We start from the raw sequence: 16,468 nt of genomic DNA, 5'->3' as shown, positions 1-16,468 counted from the left end.
AAATGAATAATCCAGGAAAAAATCTGTTCATGCTGGCAAGAACTCGGAGGGCATACATAGTTGTCCTTAAATCCTGGCCAACCTGTGACTTAAGGATCATGAAAGCCCTGCCGCCCTTGAATCCAAAAATGGAACAGTGCCCCTTTAGTCAGGAAGGTAGGCGAGTACATCTACAGGGTTAAGGTCTTAACTATACAGTTAACTAGTGTATCTCACAGTGATTCAATAAAATAAAAAATAAATAAAGTTAACTATTGTGCCGATGTCAAGCTCAGTGCCCCACACTGAGTTGGGACCCAGATAAACCTGATCATTTTCTCACACTGATGGGAGATCCAGGGATCCCCACAGTGTAAATAGGAAGTATACAATACAAGAGGCACATAGTACGAGATGCTGAGTGTAGGTGACTACGAGAGTCTACTGGTACGGGTCAAGTAGATGTGTATGTGGGCTGGCTTAGGAGTCAAGTCCTTGCGCCCTTACTCTTGGGGAAAACGCACTGTAAGGTTCCTAAACTGATCACGACTCACGGATGCAAAAATGTTACAGGAAAAAAAGCACAACACTTGAATTTTAGACTTGGGTCAGGGTGTGGGAGGAGGGCGCGGGGGGCTGGGCCGAGCAGGTTGTGCACAGGGAACCACAGGAGGTGCTGGGGATAGAATGGGATTTGGCCGGGTGCAAGGCAGGTCCCTTGTCCCCGAGGGACACAGCATCTTCTAAAAGATAATTTCCTAAGCATAGCACAGATGGCTAGTATCAGAATATATCAGAGAATGGCTCAGTGACAAAATGCATCTGCCTTGCAAGCCTGAGGCCATGCTTTTATTATTTTTTCATTTATTTTTTGGAACGGGCTCCCGAGCAGTGCTCAGGGGACCCAGGAGACCCTCCTGCTGATACAGCCAACTGGCCTGGTTTCTGAATGCTCAGGCCCAGTGCAGTGGTCCTGCCGGCCACCGAGGCCACATCTGACAGTGCTCAGTGGCTTCTAGGGTTCTAGTCTGGTGCTCCGGGGGGCATGCAGTGCCTAGGCTCAAACTTGGGTTTCTGTGCACCCCTGACCCCTGAGCTATCTCCCTGGCCCAAGGCCATGATTCAGAGCCCTGGACCACCTACATGTGCAAAGTTCGTTGACAGCAGCCCTGTTTTAGTGGCCTCCCCACGCTCACCCCAGTGCCACACAATGGGTACAATCTGACTCCAGACAGGTAGGGGCAAGCACCACAACTCAAGTACGTGACTCCCTGCGAGCACCAGAGCTAAAGCTGTATGAGCACCACCACCAAGCAGCCCCAACATTTTTTTTTTTTTTTTTTTTGCTTTTGGGTCACACCCGGCGATGCACCAGGGTTACTCCTGGCTCTGCACTCAGGAATTCCTCCTGGTGGTGCTCAGGGGAACATATGGGATGCTGGGAATCGAACCTTGCCGTGTGCAAGGTAAACGCCCTACCCGCTGTGCTATCGCTCCAGCCCCTGTATTCTCTTTGAGAATAGTTAAATATTTCCCATTTCAGATTGGAGAGATAATACAGGGGTGAAGGCTCCTGCCTTCCATATGGCTGATCCCCGTTTGATCCCTGGCACTATTTGGTGCCCCCAGCTCGCTGGGAGTGATTCCTGAGCAGAGCCAGGTGTGAGCCCCTGCTCCTCACCACCTTTCCACTACAGGATGATAACGACAGGTCTGTTTCATTACTGTTAACTAAAAATAAAAAATATTGAATACACCATCATTTAAATCACTTTATAAAACTGCTGTCTATAGGGACTCAAGAGATAGTACAGGCCAGCTGTTTTTTTTTTCTTTTGCACACGGCCAGCTCTAGTTCAAGCCCCAGCACTGCATATGGTTTCCTGAGCACTGCCAGAGTGACCCCTGAACAGAGCCAGGAGTGAGCAACACTGGGTGTGCCCCTCCCCTAAATAACGACTGTCATCTCCAGCTCATACATGCATGGACATATCTTAGGCACGCGTGGCACACAGAACTGGGACACACCTGAAGTCACTTGGAAGGTCAGAGTCTTCGCCATATGTTGAATAGATTAAATCAGAATCATCTTTGCTGATATTTGCAAATGTGGAATCATAATGTGGAGCGTAAGAACTGTAGGGTCCGTAATTCAAGTACAGTACTGTTGATAAAGTAAAATACATTATTTAATGTGTTAACTTATTTTTTGTTTTTACATTATTAACATGTTTAAACATTATTCCCTTCTAATTTTACTGCTTTGTTAATTGGCATACAAAGCTTACCTCTCCAAGTTACAAGCAATTTTTTCATCAAAGAGAGAACAAAACTTGGGTTCCCCCCTCCTCCACCCCACACACACCCAGCAGTGCTCAGGTGTTACTCCTCGCTCTGCACTCAGGAATCACTCCTGGCAGTGCTTGGGGGACCATGTGGGACAAGGGGACTGAAACCAGGTTAGCTGTGTACCAGGCAAACACCCTACCCGCTGTACTAAACTCTCCAGCCCCTACAGAACTCGTTTTGAACACTACCAATATGTGGTCTTTCAGTTTCTCCTCTACTCCCGAGAGTCAACAAGGTGAAAATGGTAACGATGCTTTCCCCCCTGACCTCCCTGAAACAGAGAGCACAAACCTGACCACGGTGTGGAGCCTTACCTGGAGTCACTTTGTTCCTCTTATCTTCCTTAAACCCTTGCAGAGTATTCACTCCGGACTGCAGCCTTCCCGTTGTCATTCCCAGTCTCACAGGGCAGTAGCCTGGCTCTGAAAGCACAGCCAAGTGTCACTGAGGCGGCAGCCGGTGCCAGGCCCACACGCTCTGCAGGGGATTGGCCTCTGCCCTCTACCGGGCTCTGAGGAGAAAGCTGTGCTGACTTTACTTAAAGGACCCTCTTTCCATGGAGGGCAGTCTGAGCTTAGAAAGGCAGAAATGGAGCCAGGAAAAATCCTAATTTCCATTTTATTCCAGTGATTTCTAAAATTCCTTATAATCACATTAATTTAACTTAAACACTGACCTTTTAAAAACGTTAAGATGGTGTTAAACCGGTAAAAAAGGTCAGTAAAAGACCAAGTATGGGAAAATACCTGGGTTGAAGAGGAATTCATAATGAATCCAAGATAAACCTATGAGGCACACTTCTAGTGTAGGCCGAGGGACAGCCTTTAAAGATGTGATCTTGGGGCTAGGGGAGGCGCCCAGAGTCAACAATCACTGAGCTGTTTCTGAAGGGCAGGAGAGAGAGGTGAGCGGTAAGCAGGGAACACGGTATCTAGACTAGCTCCTGGCAATCACGAGCGATCCATTCACCACAGCTGCCCTAGTGAAGCAGGCTCTGCTCTGCATCGAGCCGCACTAGCCACGCAGGGTCCACGCTTGTGCTCCTACCTCCTACGATGGGATCCACAGGATGCAGGAGTCCCAAGGTGGTTGTCCCATCTGGTTTCCTCCTTTCAAACTCACACTGCAATAAATCAAGGGACTCAAGTGGCACACGTGGTGATACGCATACATATGACATTAGAAAGCCCGACGAGTATAACTAACTCATACCACAGACAACACTCAGATACTGGCTTTCACATCTGTCTCTCTGTACACATATGCTGATGGGCCAAAGATACGGCATTTAAGAGAAGTCAGAATTTTAAAGAGCCACGTGGATCATTAAGACCACCCAGCTGTTTCTACTCTAAAAAGGCGACTAATGGCCTATGAAAGGGGTATGATTTTTACCATAATCATGAATTAATCCATCTGTTTTTTAAAACACGACAAATGTATAATACGATTTCAAAAGATCGGAGTATACATTTTGGGTTATGATTAAGTATGTGGTTCATTTACCCGTTTCAGAACATGTTAGCTTCACTCAAGTGGAACTGCAGAGACATCTGGGGGAGCTCTGCCTGTGGGCGGCCCCAGTCTAACTGCGGCACTGCATGGCCCCCCGAATGCCTGAGAAGCAACCCCTAAGCACCGAGCCAGGAGGAGCCCGAGCACAGTGCTCTGTGGGACCGGAAACTAAAAAGCCAGGCTGAGTTACGTCATTTACAAACCAACATGCATTTTTCCTTCCCTGGAGTGTCACACGAGAAGCTCCACAGCACACGTAGATTAAAAGTATAGAGCGATTTAGGCTCGCTCTTCAAGGCTGGGCTCTCCCCTGAACACTCTCTCGAGTGCTTGTCTCAACAGTTCTTTGCTTGTTTCCACTCTGGAGAAGCCTGTGTTCTCTCAAAGACACACTTTTCCCTCGCTCTTCCCTCACACCTAAGATTCAATAAGAACTACCTTCCTTTACACACACATAAAGGGCCAAAGTAATTAGAAATGAAACATTTCTGACAGACTCCTAAGCGGGGGCGAGAAGAAAGGCCAGCGCCGTCACCTGACTATTCACAAGCCGCCGGGTGAGCTTCCCTCCGGAGTCCTTCACGATGCGGTCGATCTGCTCCTGCTCTCTCTCTAAGGTACTGCTTTTACACCTGTCGTCAAGCGTATCCTTGTCTTTCCTAAAAACACACATCGCCACGAAAACAAGGACCGAATACATTGGTTAGTTCCCTCCCTTTCTGGGGCCAACGTTACTTGCCTTTAGTTTGTCACCAAATAAACAAAAACAAAAAACACACTTTTTATATCAAATATATATTTGAGGGGACACAATGTGTTTTTAACATTCAATTTTAGAATTTAAGTTTAACTTAGATTTGTTTTTATTTTGGGGGCCACACCTGGTGGTGCTCAGGGCTTACACCTGGCTCTGCACTCAGGTATCACTTCTGGCGGGCCTGGGGGCGCCATATGGGAGGCCAGGGATCGAACCCAGATCAGCTGTGTGCAAGGCAAGTGTCCTACCCGCTGTACTATCTCTCTGGCCCCATAACTTACATCTAAAATGTTTAAGTCTGAGAATAAGAACAAACTTTTGTCACCAGTTCACTTTCCTTGCATCATGGCAGCAGAAGCCCCTGACCGCTAATAAACCCTCTCTCGAATGGACAGCGAGATGCTGGGCACTAGAGACTGCAGGGCTGTGTTGGGTTCTGCTGGGCACTGCTGAGCCCTGTGACTCATCACTGGCTCAGCCCAAAGACAGCAAGGGACACATGGACATACACACACAGACACACGCACGTGTCTCAAGGGTGGTGCATCCATTAAGGAAGCAGCTTGAACTATTTTTAGGCTTTAACTATTGCCTCAATTCTTTCACAAAATGAGGTAATACATATTTTGGTCTTAAAATAGATTTGTTTAAACAAACGAACTGAAAATGAGTCCCTAGAGATAATTCTTTCAGCATTAAAATTACCTTAAAACTACTACACATTCAGTACCATTCTCTGAACTGTCAGAACAATTTCAGACCCCAGCCTCAATTAATGTGGAAAAGAAACAGCTTAACTCTTAACCACAGGAATCCAGAGTGTTTACCTTTTATTTTCTTTGTTGGGACTCCTGAAGGCGGCTGCTTCAGGGTCCCCAGAGTCCTCCCTCTCTCTGGGCCAGCCACAGCTGTCTTCCCCGCTCTGAGAGGTGTCTGCTCTATCTTTCTGCTTTCGACTTTTCTGCAAGTCTGCCATGAAGTCAATGCTCTGTTTCAGGCTTTGAATTCTCTCCTGAAAAACAAAAACAAAACAAGATAACTTACTTTATGACCGTCACTGGGTTTTGAAAGTAATACACCTCCCCTCAAAAAGTTTTGTACTTATCTTCCCATTAACTAGGGAAAAAAAAAACCCATGAAGTATTATTTTAAAGGTAAGATTTAATAGCCGTCATGCTAAATATACTAGTCTAATGGCTACTAAACCTTAGCATGTGCTTATTCCTGGTTGGATCCTTAATACCCCATACAGTTCCCTGAGTACTACCAGGAGTGACCCCTGAGCACAGAGCCAGGAGTAAACCCTGAGGAGCCTGGTGTGTGATCTATAAATAAAAACCAAGAATTTAAAATATTTAATAGAATGGATTATCTTTTCAAAACATCAGCCTCTTTAGAACCTAAAGTATGTGAAGTGTCATCATCTTGAGGTGTTGAACAACAAGCGCTGATGACTGGGATATTTCTCGCTGTAACGTGCCTCAAGGAGACCACTAGTATTTCCCTAAGTGAGTGATGTGTGCATAACAAGTGTCTTTTCTAAGTACATAATGTTCTTCTAGCCTAAGAAATTCAGTTTCTATCTTGTGAACCACGTGCTAAGTTTCCACTGAACTGGTGTTTCTGGAAATATGCCTGGTCAGATCTGACAGATTTGGTCCTTGAGGTTCCTCTGCCTTTTAACGGCAGAAGGCTGCTGGATAGAACAGAATGCGCTACCCTCTTAGGGTTGCACAGCAGCAACAGGGAATTTTGCAGAACGGAACCTAAGAAGTGGAAAGGGCCACCAGTGACTTAGATAAAAACCAATAAGTCCAGCAGTGCTAAACGACTCACTTAAGGCACAAAACTTGTATCAAATGAATCTTTCTCTCATCCTTCTCTGCTACATACTCTGCTAAAGTGTAGTGCAAATGTGAGACCCTCCGAAAGTGAGCCTACTATCTTTAATGAGATTTTCTCCTAAAATAGTTACGGACTACTTAAGTAGTATATTTTTTCCATAAAGAATGAAAGTAGAGGAAGAAATAAAAATTTCATTTATAATTTGCAGAGAAACGGTGCCAACAGGTTTATCATCCCAGTGTTTTTCTAATCAGCATTATTCATATTAGCAAAGCAGAATTATACTGAATATTTAATAATGAGAATTTCTCCAGTTAATATATCACACACATTTTCTCTCTTTATTTAAAATGTCTTTAGTAGGGGCTGGAGTGATAATACAGCAGGTAGAGCAAATGCCTTGCACATGGTTGACCCAGGTTCGATCCCACACGCCCTATGTCACCGGGCCTGCCAGGGATGACCCTAGAGCATAAAGATAGGAGAAAGCCCTAAGCACTGCCAGTGTGGCACCAAAATAAGAACAAACAAATCAAACAATGTTATAGAACTCACTCTACAAATATACTTGTAAATTTATGTCTAGTAGAGTGATTAAGTATGTTTTCCTAACATGCACAGTTTTTTTTTTTTTTTGGGGGTCACACCCAGCAGTGCACAGGGGTCACCCCTGGCTCTGCACTCAGGAATTACTCCTGGCAGTGCTGGGGGACCATATGGGATGCTAAGAATTGAACCTGGGTCGGCTGCATGCAAGGCAAATGCCCTACCTGCTGTGCTACTGCTCCAGCCCCAACATGCACAAAATTAATTTAGAGAAATTTTCTAAGCTCAGAGACATTGTGGACAAATGTTGTTTAATTCATTATACTTTGAAAAGCCATGTCTTTTTCATTTTTAGTAATTGCAAGTCTCCAAACGTGCATACTATATTCATTCCCATTATACAGTATTAAGTTCCAAAATCTTCTTTTGCCATTGAATAATAGTTAACACTTAGTAAGTGCTGATCCATATACCATGCATAATTCTACGAGGTAAGTTATGTGGTAAGAAAAAGGCTTGTGAAGGTACATGGTTTTCCAGCATCATAAAGCCAGGACTTCTGCCTATTCCATTTAAGTCATTAGGATATAGACAGTCTTATTTTTACTATGTTGCAGCATCCTAGTATTAATATTGGTGACCAAAAATTAATTCTTTGTATGTCCATGTTTTACAAGAATATCACATCTATTATTTGTAACTGGAAAAAAAACCTTTTACTAAATGTTTCAAAAAAAAAAAAGACTGTTCAGAGAAAGGTGTGCTGGACTCTCTTGGGAGCACTGCTATTAGAGGAGGTAACTCAGAAGGTAAGGATTTAAAAATCACTGCTGTAAGGCTTTCCCCTCTCTAGGGGGAGAGGAGAGCCAAGAGAAGCTCTACCACAGTACGGGGAGGTCTCCTCAACAGGAAGAGATCTGGAGAGAAGGAAGAAACAGAGAAAGAAAGTGGGAAGTGGAAAAGAAAGTTTATCTTCTGCACTTTCAGTCATTCCACCCCAGTAAAATTCAATAGCAGAAAATTTTTGAAGCTGTATTAACTGTACATTAAAAGAGAAAAATAATTTTGAGGTTGATTAGTCTATACTGGATGTTATCCCTACAAGTTGTCTCTTAGAAAGTTACTGTGACTAAAAAATTTCACTCACTGGACGGACTTTGACATTAGCATCTTTTATACAACAATAGCATTTTTATATTCCCCTTTCTGACCAAGCTGGGCTTATGTTATCATTTCTGAAGTTTTTAGGAATGAGTGAAAACTGATGTATAAATATTAAGGGTTCGAGAAAACCACCAATTCCAATTCAGAGCCAACCACACACTCAGGTTTTAAAATGTTACTTATGACAAGGAATTTTCTTTACCTGGCTAAGAATTTTCATTCCTGAGTGCAACAGCTTCTTTGCAGCTTTATAATAAATGGTCTCTGGTTTGTTGTAAATCATAGCGTTAGTACACATTAGCTTGAAGTTATCCTGCAGAGAAAACATTAGGGGAAAATATATTACAATAAAATTATGTGCCTCTTGTTTGAATCATATAGGAACTTATAAATTTGTAAAAGAAGAGAAAAAAAATGAGAAGCAAACAAAATCCCCTCCACTGTTGTCCTTGTAAACAGGCAACTAAGTGTGGGGCCTGAGAGAAAGCATAGTGGTAAGACTTCTGCCTTACATATGAAAAATTCGGATTAGATCCCCAGTACCCCATATGGTCCCCCCAAACAATGCCAGGAGTAATCCCTGAGCATAAGGTTTGCCTATCCCTTATCCCCTCAAACAAATAAAAAATTTCCTAAGTGTGCACAAGTGTTGAGAATTCAATTTCAATGAATATTTTTATGGGTAATTTTTACACTGTATACACAAAGTGATATCAAAGGTATTACTAAATTAAATAAAAAGGTTCTAGAAAAATCTCCTTTGAATCCTGCCATTCCCAATCCAAACCCTACTATTTAATAACTAATAATGACAGCTTAACAATAGGTAGACTGAATTTAGTTAAAAACAACAACAACAACACATGAAGTCCGGTTGGTTCGAGAATTACAATAAATTTGGCATTAAATTTAAAGAGGAAAACACCATGTGGATTCTCAGCTCCTGGCCAACCCTCTAATCAGTGACAATTTTGCTAGGTTCTGGATCTGAAAGAACCAGAGAGATGAAGATAAATCCATCTGTCAAATGTGTGTTGACACAACACAAAAACAATCATGCAATTTTAGCACTGGTCCTGGTCCCTGGAAGCATGCAAAAAGTACACTTTCCACATAACTGGGAAAAGAAAAAAAAAGCACAGGCTACTGAGCTAATTAAATTAGCTTATAAATATTACTTTGGGCTAGGAAAAAAATGTAGCAATGTACAAAATTCTAAACTTAAAACAGTTTATTCTCTTTGATAAATCTTAACTGCTTCCTCAGAAACACCTGGGTGTGGCACACTTCTACTTTCTCCTGTCACCATAACAGAAAGATCAGAGGAAACGTTTTCTCAGAAAAAAAGAATTGTGAAAATATTTTCCATTAAGCAATACTGTCAAAAAATATGCCAAAATATGCTGAGACATTTCTAGTTTAATTTTCACCAGATGAAAAGCTAGGAAAAGTTTCCATTTTTGATTACAAGAGAATGTGATTTAGTTTTCAAAGTGGAATATTATTTATTTACTCATATTCATAATTATTATTATGTGCTGGTGTTATTAATCTGTCTCAGCTGATAGTCACCTAGATGAAAAAGAAGACAAAGTGATATTTATTTTCCTGATGTAACTGATTATGGTCTAGTTTTTAGGTGAGGTGATCATTACAATCAGAATGTTTAATCAGAATATAAAAGATATGATCCAAACCAGAAAACTCTAAGGTGGGGGTTTGGTGGAGAACACATTAAAAAACAGAATTTTTTTTTTTTGAAGAGCAACATAAATATACGCCTCTGAAACTGACATACACCAAGACTACTTGGAGACAAAATCTTGGTGGCTTGGGGTTCTGACTTGTAAACCTTATTTATTTATTTATTTGGGGGGGGGGGTGTGGCCTTCCAAGATCAATGCTCAGGGGCCTGGGGACTGTTCCAGAGATACTCAAAAAACTGTCTGGGCAGGTCAAACTGGGCCTGAGGGCCAGGAGAGCCCTAGTGCCTGAGCCCAGCAGTGCGTCGCCCAGCAGTGCCCAGGAGCCTTCAGGGTGACACCCAGCAGTGTGCGGGGACCACTAGGGTTGTTACGCAGCAGTGCTGGTGACCTTCCGGGGCTACCTCCAGCAGTGCTCTGGAGATCATGCTGTGCCTGGGATGGAAGCGCCAACTTTGTAGGGGGCTCTGTGTATATACCCTTCAATCTATCTCCCTAGCCCAACTACCATCTCTTTTTTGCTTTTTGGGTCACACCTGGCGATGCACAGAGGTTACTCCTGGCTCATACACTCAGGAATTCCTCCTGGCGGTGCTCAGGGGACCATATGGGATGCTGGGAATCGAACCCAGGTTGGCCGTATGCAAGGCAAATGCCCTACCCCCTATGCTATCACTCTAGCCCCCTGACTACCATCTTAAAATGGAAGTATGTCCAAAGAAACAGAACTGAAACACGCTACGGAGCAACTGACTTTTTTTGCCTTTTGGGTCACCCCGGCGATGCATAGGGGATAGTCCTGGCCCTACCTGCTGTGCTAACACTCCAGCCCGGAGATGGAGTTTCTATGTCAGACATGCAGTCCTAGCCCCAGGGAGCGACTGACTTTCATCAAACTAGGAAATAAGAGGTTTACAAGTCAAGAACCCTAGGCCACCGAGATAGTAAAAGCTTCTGGACATATCACTGCACACCTTAGCTATCTGCAAACAGCAAACAAGGAGCTGGAGAGGTAGAACAGGTGGAAGTGCTCATCATGTGGCTGCGACTGGGAGCCGCATCTGAACTGCAGCACTGCACACAGTGCCCGGAGCACTATGTGGCTGTGGCCCCCAAACAAGGGGAAAACAAACCAACCTAAAATCAAACTAGTCTGGAGGCTGGAGAGACAGGATAGCACGCAGGGCACTTGCCTTGCACATGGCTAACCTGGTTCAATCCCTGGCGTCGCATATGGTGCCCCAAGCGCTGCCAGTAGCGATCCCTGAGCACCGAGCCAGGAGTAAGTCCCGAGCACTACCAGATGTGGTCCCCAAACAAAACAAACAAAAAAACTAGTCTAATTCACTTCCAACTAAAATATTAATTTTGCTAGTATTGATCTGAAAATAAAAATCAAATATTTATCATTTTATGGTTGAAAAATACATTGTCAATGTATCAAATTCAAAATTTTACTAGAAAAGTAGGGGATGGCCTAACTGCATTCTGTTTTCTACCATTAAACTCAAAAACATATTATGAAACAGAAAAGAAATAAAGATTTTAGGTAGCACTGTCATCCCTTTTTTCATCGATTTGCTTGAGCGGGCACCAGTAACGTCTCCATTGCGAGATTTGTTGTGACTATTTTAGGCATATTGAATACGTCACAGGTAGCTTGCCAGGCTCTGCTGTGCGGGCAGGATACTCTCAGTAGCTTGCCAGGCACTCCGAGAGGGACGGAGGAATCAAACCCGGGTCGGCTGCATGCAAGATTTTAGGCATTAAAACAAACTTCATCACAAAACAAATAGCTAAGCAAAAAAGATTCTGAGTAAGACATATATACTTCTTCCAAGCTTTTGTACATACAGGATCTAAGGATCTGATTCTCACTGAATAAAGAATATTTATATTGTAGCTCAGTCTTTTTCTCTCATCATCAGTATCTACAATTACCTTCAGTTCTTCTATGGACTGGTAGTCATTGTTCTTGATCTTTTCTTTCATGGTACTAAAATCCATTGGGTGTTTAATGATCATGGAGTAGCCGGGAGCAATAAAATCAGTCACAGGAAATGAAAAGAAAGCACTTGGGTCTTTCCTGTGAAGATATGAAAAGGGCAATTTTATTTCTTTTACAAACAAATCTATTGGTCTAGGAACAGAAGACAGAGGAAACCCTTTTGATATAAGAAAAAATTTATGGTGTGCTAACAAGCATTTCACTGGAGATGGAAGGAATGATTTTAGGGACTAACAGCTATTTGACAGCAATGGCAACAGGTTTTTACACACTAGTTGGACTGGTAAGACAGAGAATCTTTTTAATTGCAAAGTCTTAGGGATGAAGAGATAGCCTGATGAATTCAGACTGCACCATGTGGTCCCCTCATCATTGTGGAGTTGCCTCTGAGCACCAGCAGGTATGGATTTAAAGCCAAAACAAAAAAAAAAGGGGGGGAGGAGGGTGCCTGAAAGAGGCGGGTAAGAGCTAGCACAGAGCCAGGAGTAAACTCTGAGGACAGCTGGTACTTAGTCCTCCCCATGCCCCACCCCAAAACGCAGCTTGGGGCTGGAGAGATAATACAGGAACTGAGGCGCATGCCTTGCTGGAGACTGATCCCCAGTACCTCGTGGTCATCTAAGGATTGCTGGGTGTGGCCCTAGAGGCCCCCGAACACCACCCAGGGTAGCTGAGATAATTCCCAACGTGGCAAGGCCCAAGCAGCACAACATTCTCAGGCTGCTGGCTCGGCTGGTAGGTAGAACATCACTGGAAGGGTCCCTGGGCAGCCTGAACACTGCTTGGGAGGACCCCCACTCCCCCCCAGAAAAAGCTGCCTAATCAGACAGTATTATCTCCCACATGCATGTACAAATAAAGTAAAAATTTAGAGTAAATAACCAATAAAAGTTTTGGCCTTTGGGAGATAAGTACTATTATGTATTTTAACCAATAGGAAAAAACCAGAAACTGCAACTATCTATACAATAAATATTTGCATCTTTTATTGGATTCATGTAGATGTACACACACATATACATACACATGCATACAAAATCATATATATATATACATATGGTTTTGGGCCACACTTGGTGGTGCCCATGGAGGTGCTTGATGGGGACCCTACGTGGTGCCAGGGTCATGGCCACATGCTCGGTCAGTGCCTTAACCTTTGTACTCTCTCCAGCCTTATTAAATCAATACTTCTATCCTGTATATGCAGAAGGGTTCTCCAAAACACTAACATTAAAAGGGTCCTCACATATTATTAGGGAAGTGCAAATCAAAACACCAATAAGGTATCTCAGAGCAGTGAGAATGGTAGTATTAAAAGAGTGGAACTATGAGGTGAAAAAGGATCCATTTTCTACTATTGGCAGGAATGTTACCTGGCTCAGCCTCTATGGAAAATAGTATGGAGATTCCTCAAAAAAGTAGTAATATAAGGGCTGGAGAGACAGTACAGCAGCCAAGGCCTGGCATGCTGCCAATCTGTGTTCGATTTCTGGCAACCCGATGATCTCCCAAGCACCACCAGGAGAGCCCTGAGCATAATCTGATGTGGCTTCAAACAAAAACAAAAATAATACTGTAAATCCCATATGACAAAGGACTCTACTTCTTGGCCGCTAAACAAAAACAGAAAATCATTAAATAAAAAACAGATCTAAATATCTATGTTGATTGCAGAACTTGGTATAACAATCACGAAATGTAAACTACCCAAATGTTCAAGGGCAGATGAATGGATTAAGAAGCTGGGTATACATACACAATACAATACAGCTTAAGATGAAATCCTGCAGTTTGCTGCAACCTGGATAGTACTGGAGGGTATCATGTTAAGTGAAATAAGTCAGAGGGAGGACAGATACTGGATGATCTCACTCATCTGTAGTCTACAGAAATAAAACAAGGAATAGACAGTATTGGATAATGACAATCCCCTGGCCTTGGATTACAAAACTCAGAGTACCAAGCTGTATTGGCTACTGGGGCATGAAAAATAAAGAGAAACATAGGGACGATGGTGGAGGGAGGGTCTCAGCACTTTGGTGGTGATGGGGTACAGTGACTATGTGCCTCAATACCATAAATGTCAATACTATTGCAACCATGTAACTGAACGACAGATTTAAAAAAAGGGTGCTCATAATATCCCCAAACTCAAGACCCAGTGCTTCCATACAGGTTAATTCTGACTCGACTATGCATGGAAACATGAGAGGAGCTTTCCATATTGCAGCTGGGGAGCTGGGGAGGTTCATACTTTACACGTTACATCTCTTTAGGAAGGAGAATGGACACAGACATTAGATTTCCTAGGTTTTAGGGTTGGTAATTTGAGATTTTGGCATTAGTACTTTGAGTATTTTAGGGTTGAAACCACTGTTTTATGATTAGAAATCACTTTTCTGATTTTTTCCCCTCTGGAAATCTAGCATACCCAAGTTTTCCGACTCCCGAATAATCAAAGCAATAAAAATGCTTAGGACGTCAGAACAGCACCCTTGACTGTTACTTTCCATGTGCTCTGCCCTATGACAGATACTTAAAGCATTTTGCACTTACAAGGTGGTGATACCCTCAGGTAGAGATGAGAATACTGAGGCTCAGGGTATTCAGATCATTTATTCAGGGCCATAAATCTAATAAAAGATAAGAACTGGAAACTCAACTCAGGTGTATGTGAGTTTACTTTGTCCCAGCAGGATGTTTAAACAGTGAGACTGAAAAATAACAACAGGCAAATAACAAGCAAAAATATCCAGTGTGGAACTTAAACATTCAAATGGAGGTCAACCCACAGTTCCGGGGGTGTCAAAAGACACGGTCTCTGGAGGACTTCTTTGGAGCAAGTTATCTACAAGCCACACAGTCATTTCAAGTAGGCTTAGTTGGTCCTGATAAAAAATTATGTACTGAACTTAGATATAGTTTTTAGCAGCATTAGCATTGAGTCTCAAGGACGAATAATTGTCCAATCACTCAGACTATTCAACAAGACTGGATTCTACTCCCTAACAATGAAAAAAGCTTTGAACTTTGATAAAGTTTAAGTAGATGTAAAGTGATATCATTAACCTATGTAAGGTTTTATAATAAAATTAAAAGGCACTATAGATAATTTAACCGAGACATTAGAGACATATTAAGACAATATACTTAATAGGTTAACCCCTTTGGGATAGTAACAGATGAGTTACCCAAGTGTAGTAACTAGGAGGGTAATTTTCTCAACTGCTCTGTAGCACCAAAAAGGGGAGAGAGAATACTAACTTCTATTTTATTGGTTTTGGGCCACACATGGTGAAGCGTAGGGATTACTCCTAGTTCTGTGCTCAGGAACCACTCCTGGCAGACTCAGGGGACCTTATGGGGTACTGGGGATTGAACCTGGATTGGCTATGTTAAAGGCAAGTGAACTGCCTGCTCTACTATCTTTTTGGCATTTAACTTATGATCTTAACTACAAATCTGAAGAAAGGGAAATAATGGTCAGGAGTGATCCTTGAGCACAGAACTAGGAGTATACCCTGATTACCACTGGGTTTGGCCCATAAAAAAAAGAAAGAAAAGGTGTATTCTGGGGCTAATATGTAAGTACTAAAAAATTCACTATTAAAATGCATGTCCTACAGCCAGGAATCCTCTTTATCCTTTGTAAATGAGGCACATGTCTTGGAGTTGAAAATTCAGATTCTGATTAAAAAGAGATAGTAAAAATAAATATCTAATGAAGACCTATTATACTCAAGATAGTCTAGTTAAATATACTGAAATCTTAAGAACAAATCTCTATATTTAAAAGAGGGTCAAATCATATTCATGGCATTTTGTTTGTTTTCAAATTTAATAATTTCTGAATGTTCACAGCACACACATCATACAAATATACAACAGAAATTTTATTAGCAGAACAGAACTATGTTGTTTATTCTTGGTTTAAAGTTTTAACACATCAGAAGTTAAGAGAAACCTGCCATTGACAGTCTTCTATTAGCACTTGGTAGCTGCTGGCCAGAACAAACCAGACAGAAGCATCAAAGACTCAGCTGCTTAGTCAGTAAGTGAACAGCCAAGCAAAATATTTACCATCCACTGTACATGTGGACTTAGGAAACAAAATGTGAGTCTAAACAATGAAAAAATAGAGAGTGATTTGGGTTACATACATTTCTCATTTCGATGTCTCTGCTGTAAATATGTTTGAAAAAACGCTTACCTTTGCAATTGTCTCATCAATTGATTCAAAGCTTCTTGAAGGGGTGTCTGTTCTACTTCTAAAGGGCAAAAAATTAAAGAAACATGGTATTTAAAAAAGATTCTAGAAAGTATTGTTTAGTTTATTTGCTTTCTATGACTTCTCTGACATCTGCTTTCAAATATCCCATACACATAAGAAAAATTTTTACTTATTGTATAAGTATGTTGAAGAATGAGAACATTAGTTCCAACATGAAGCTAATTTTATGTTTGCTTGTTTTTGGGCGACACCAGTGGTGCGCAGCGCTTGTTCTTAGCTCTGCAGAGAGCACTCCTGGCAGGGCTCCGGGGAGGCTATGGGGTGGGTGCCAGGGCAAACCCGGGTGGGCGGCATGTGAGGCAAGCAACCCA

The 16,468-nt window shown here is 42.3% G+C and overlaps 1 protein-coding gene across 2 annotated transcripts in view; it reads right to left on the bottom strand.

The window, feature by feature from the left end:
- BRD7 (bromodomain containing 7) overlaps positions 1-16,468 on the bottom strand; it is a 37,684-nt gene that overhangs the window by 6,956 nt on the left and 14,260 nt on the right. For both annotated transcript variants that reach the window (XM_055145832.1, XM_055145833.1), the window contains exons 4-11: positions 16,077-16,134; positions 11,800-11,944; positions 8,358-8,468; positions 5,428-5,612; positions 4,379-4,502; positions 3,376-3,451; positions 2,643-2,750; positions 2,008-2,143 (exon numbers count right to left, since the gene is read on the bottom strand). In XM_055145832.1, the coding sequence (XP_055001807.1) occupies positions 2,008-2,143; positions 2,643-2,750; positions 3,376-3,451; positions 4,379-4,502; positions 5,428-5,612; positions 8,358-8,468; positions 11,800-11,944; positions 16,077-16,134 (943 nt within the window). The remainder of the gene's footprint in view (positions 1-2,007; positions 2,144-2,642; positions 2,751-3,375; positions 3,452-4,378; positions 4,503-5,427; positions 5,613-8,357; positions 8,469-11,799; positions 11,945-16,076; positions 16,135-16,468) is intronic.

The sequence above is a fragment of the Sorex araneus genome, chromosome 8, assembly GCF_027595985.1.
Source record: "Sorex araneus isolate mSorAra2 chromosome 8, mSorAra2.pri, whole genome shotgun sequence".
Taxonomy (NCBI): Eukaryota; Metazoa; Chordata; class Mammalia; order Eulipotyphla; family Soricidae; genus Sorex; species Sorex araneus.
The sequence above is the reverse complement of the archived record's forward strand: the minus strand, read 5'-3'. Positions and strand labels throughout refer to the sequence as shown.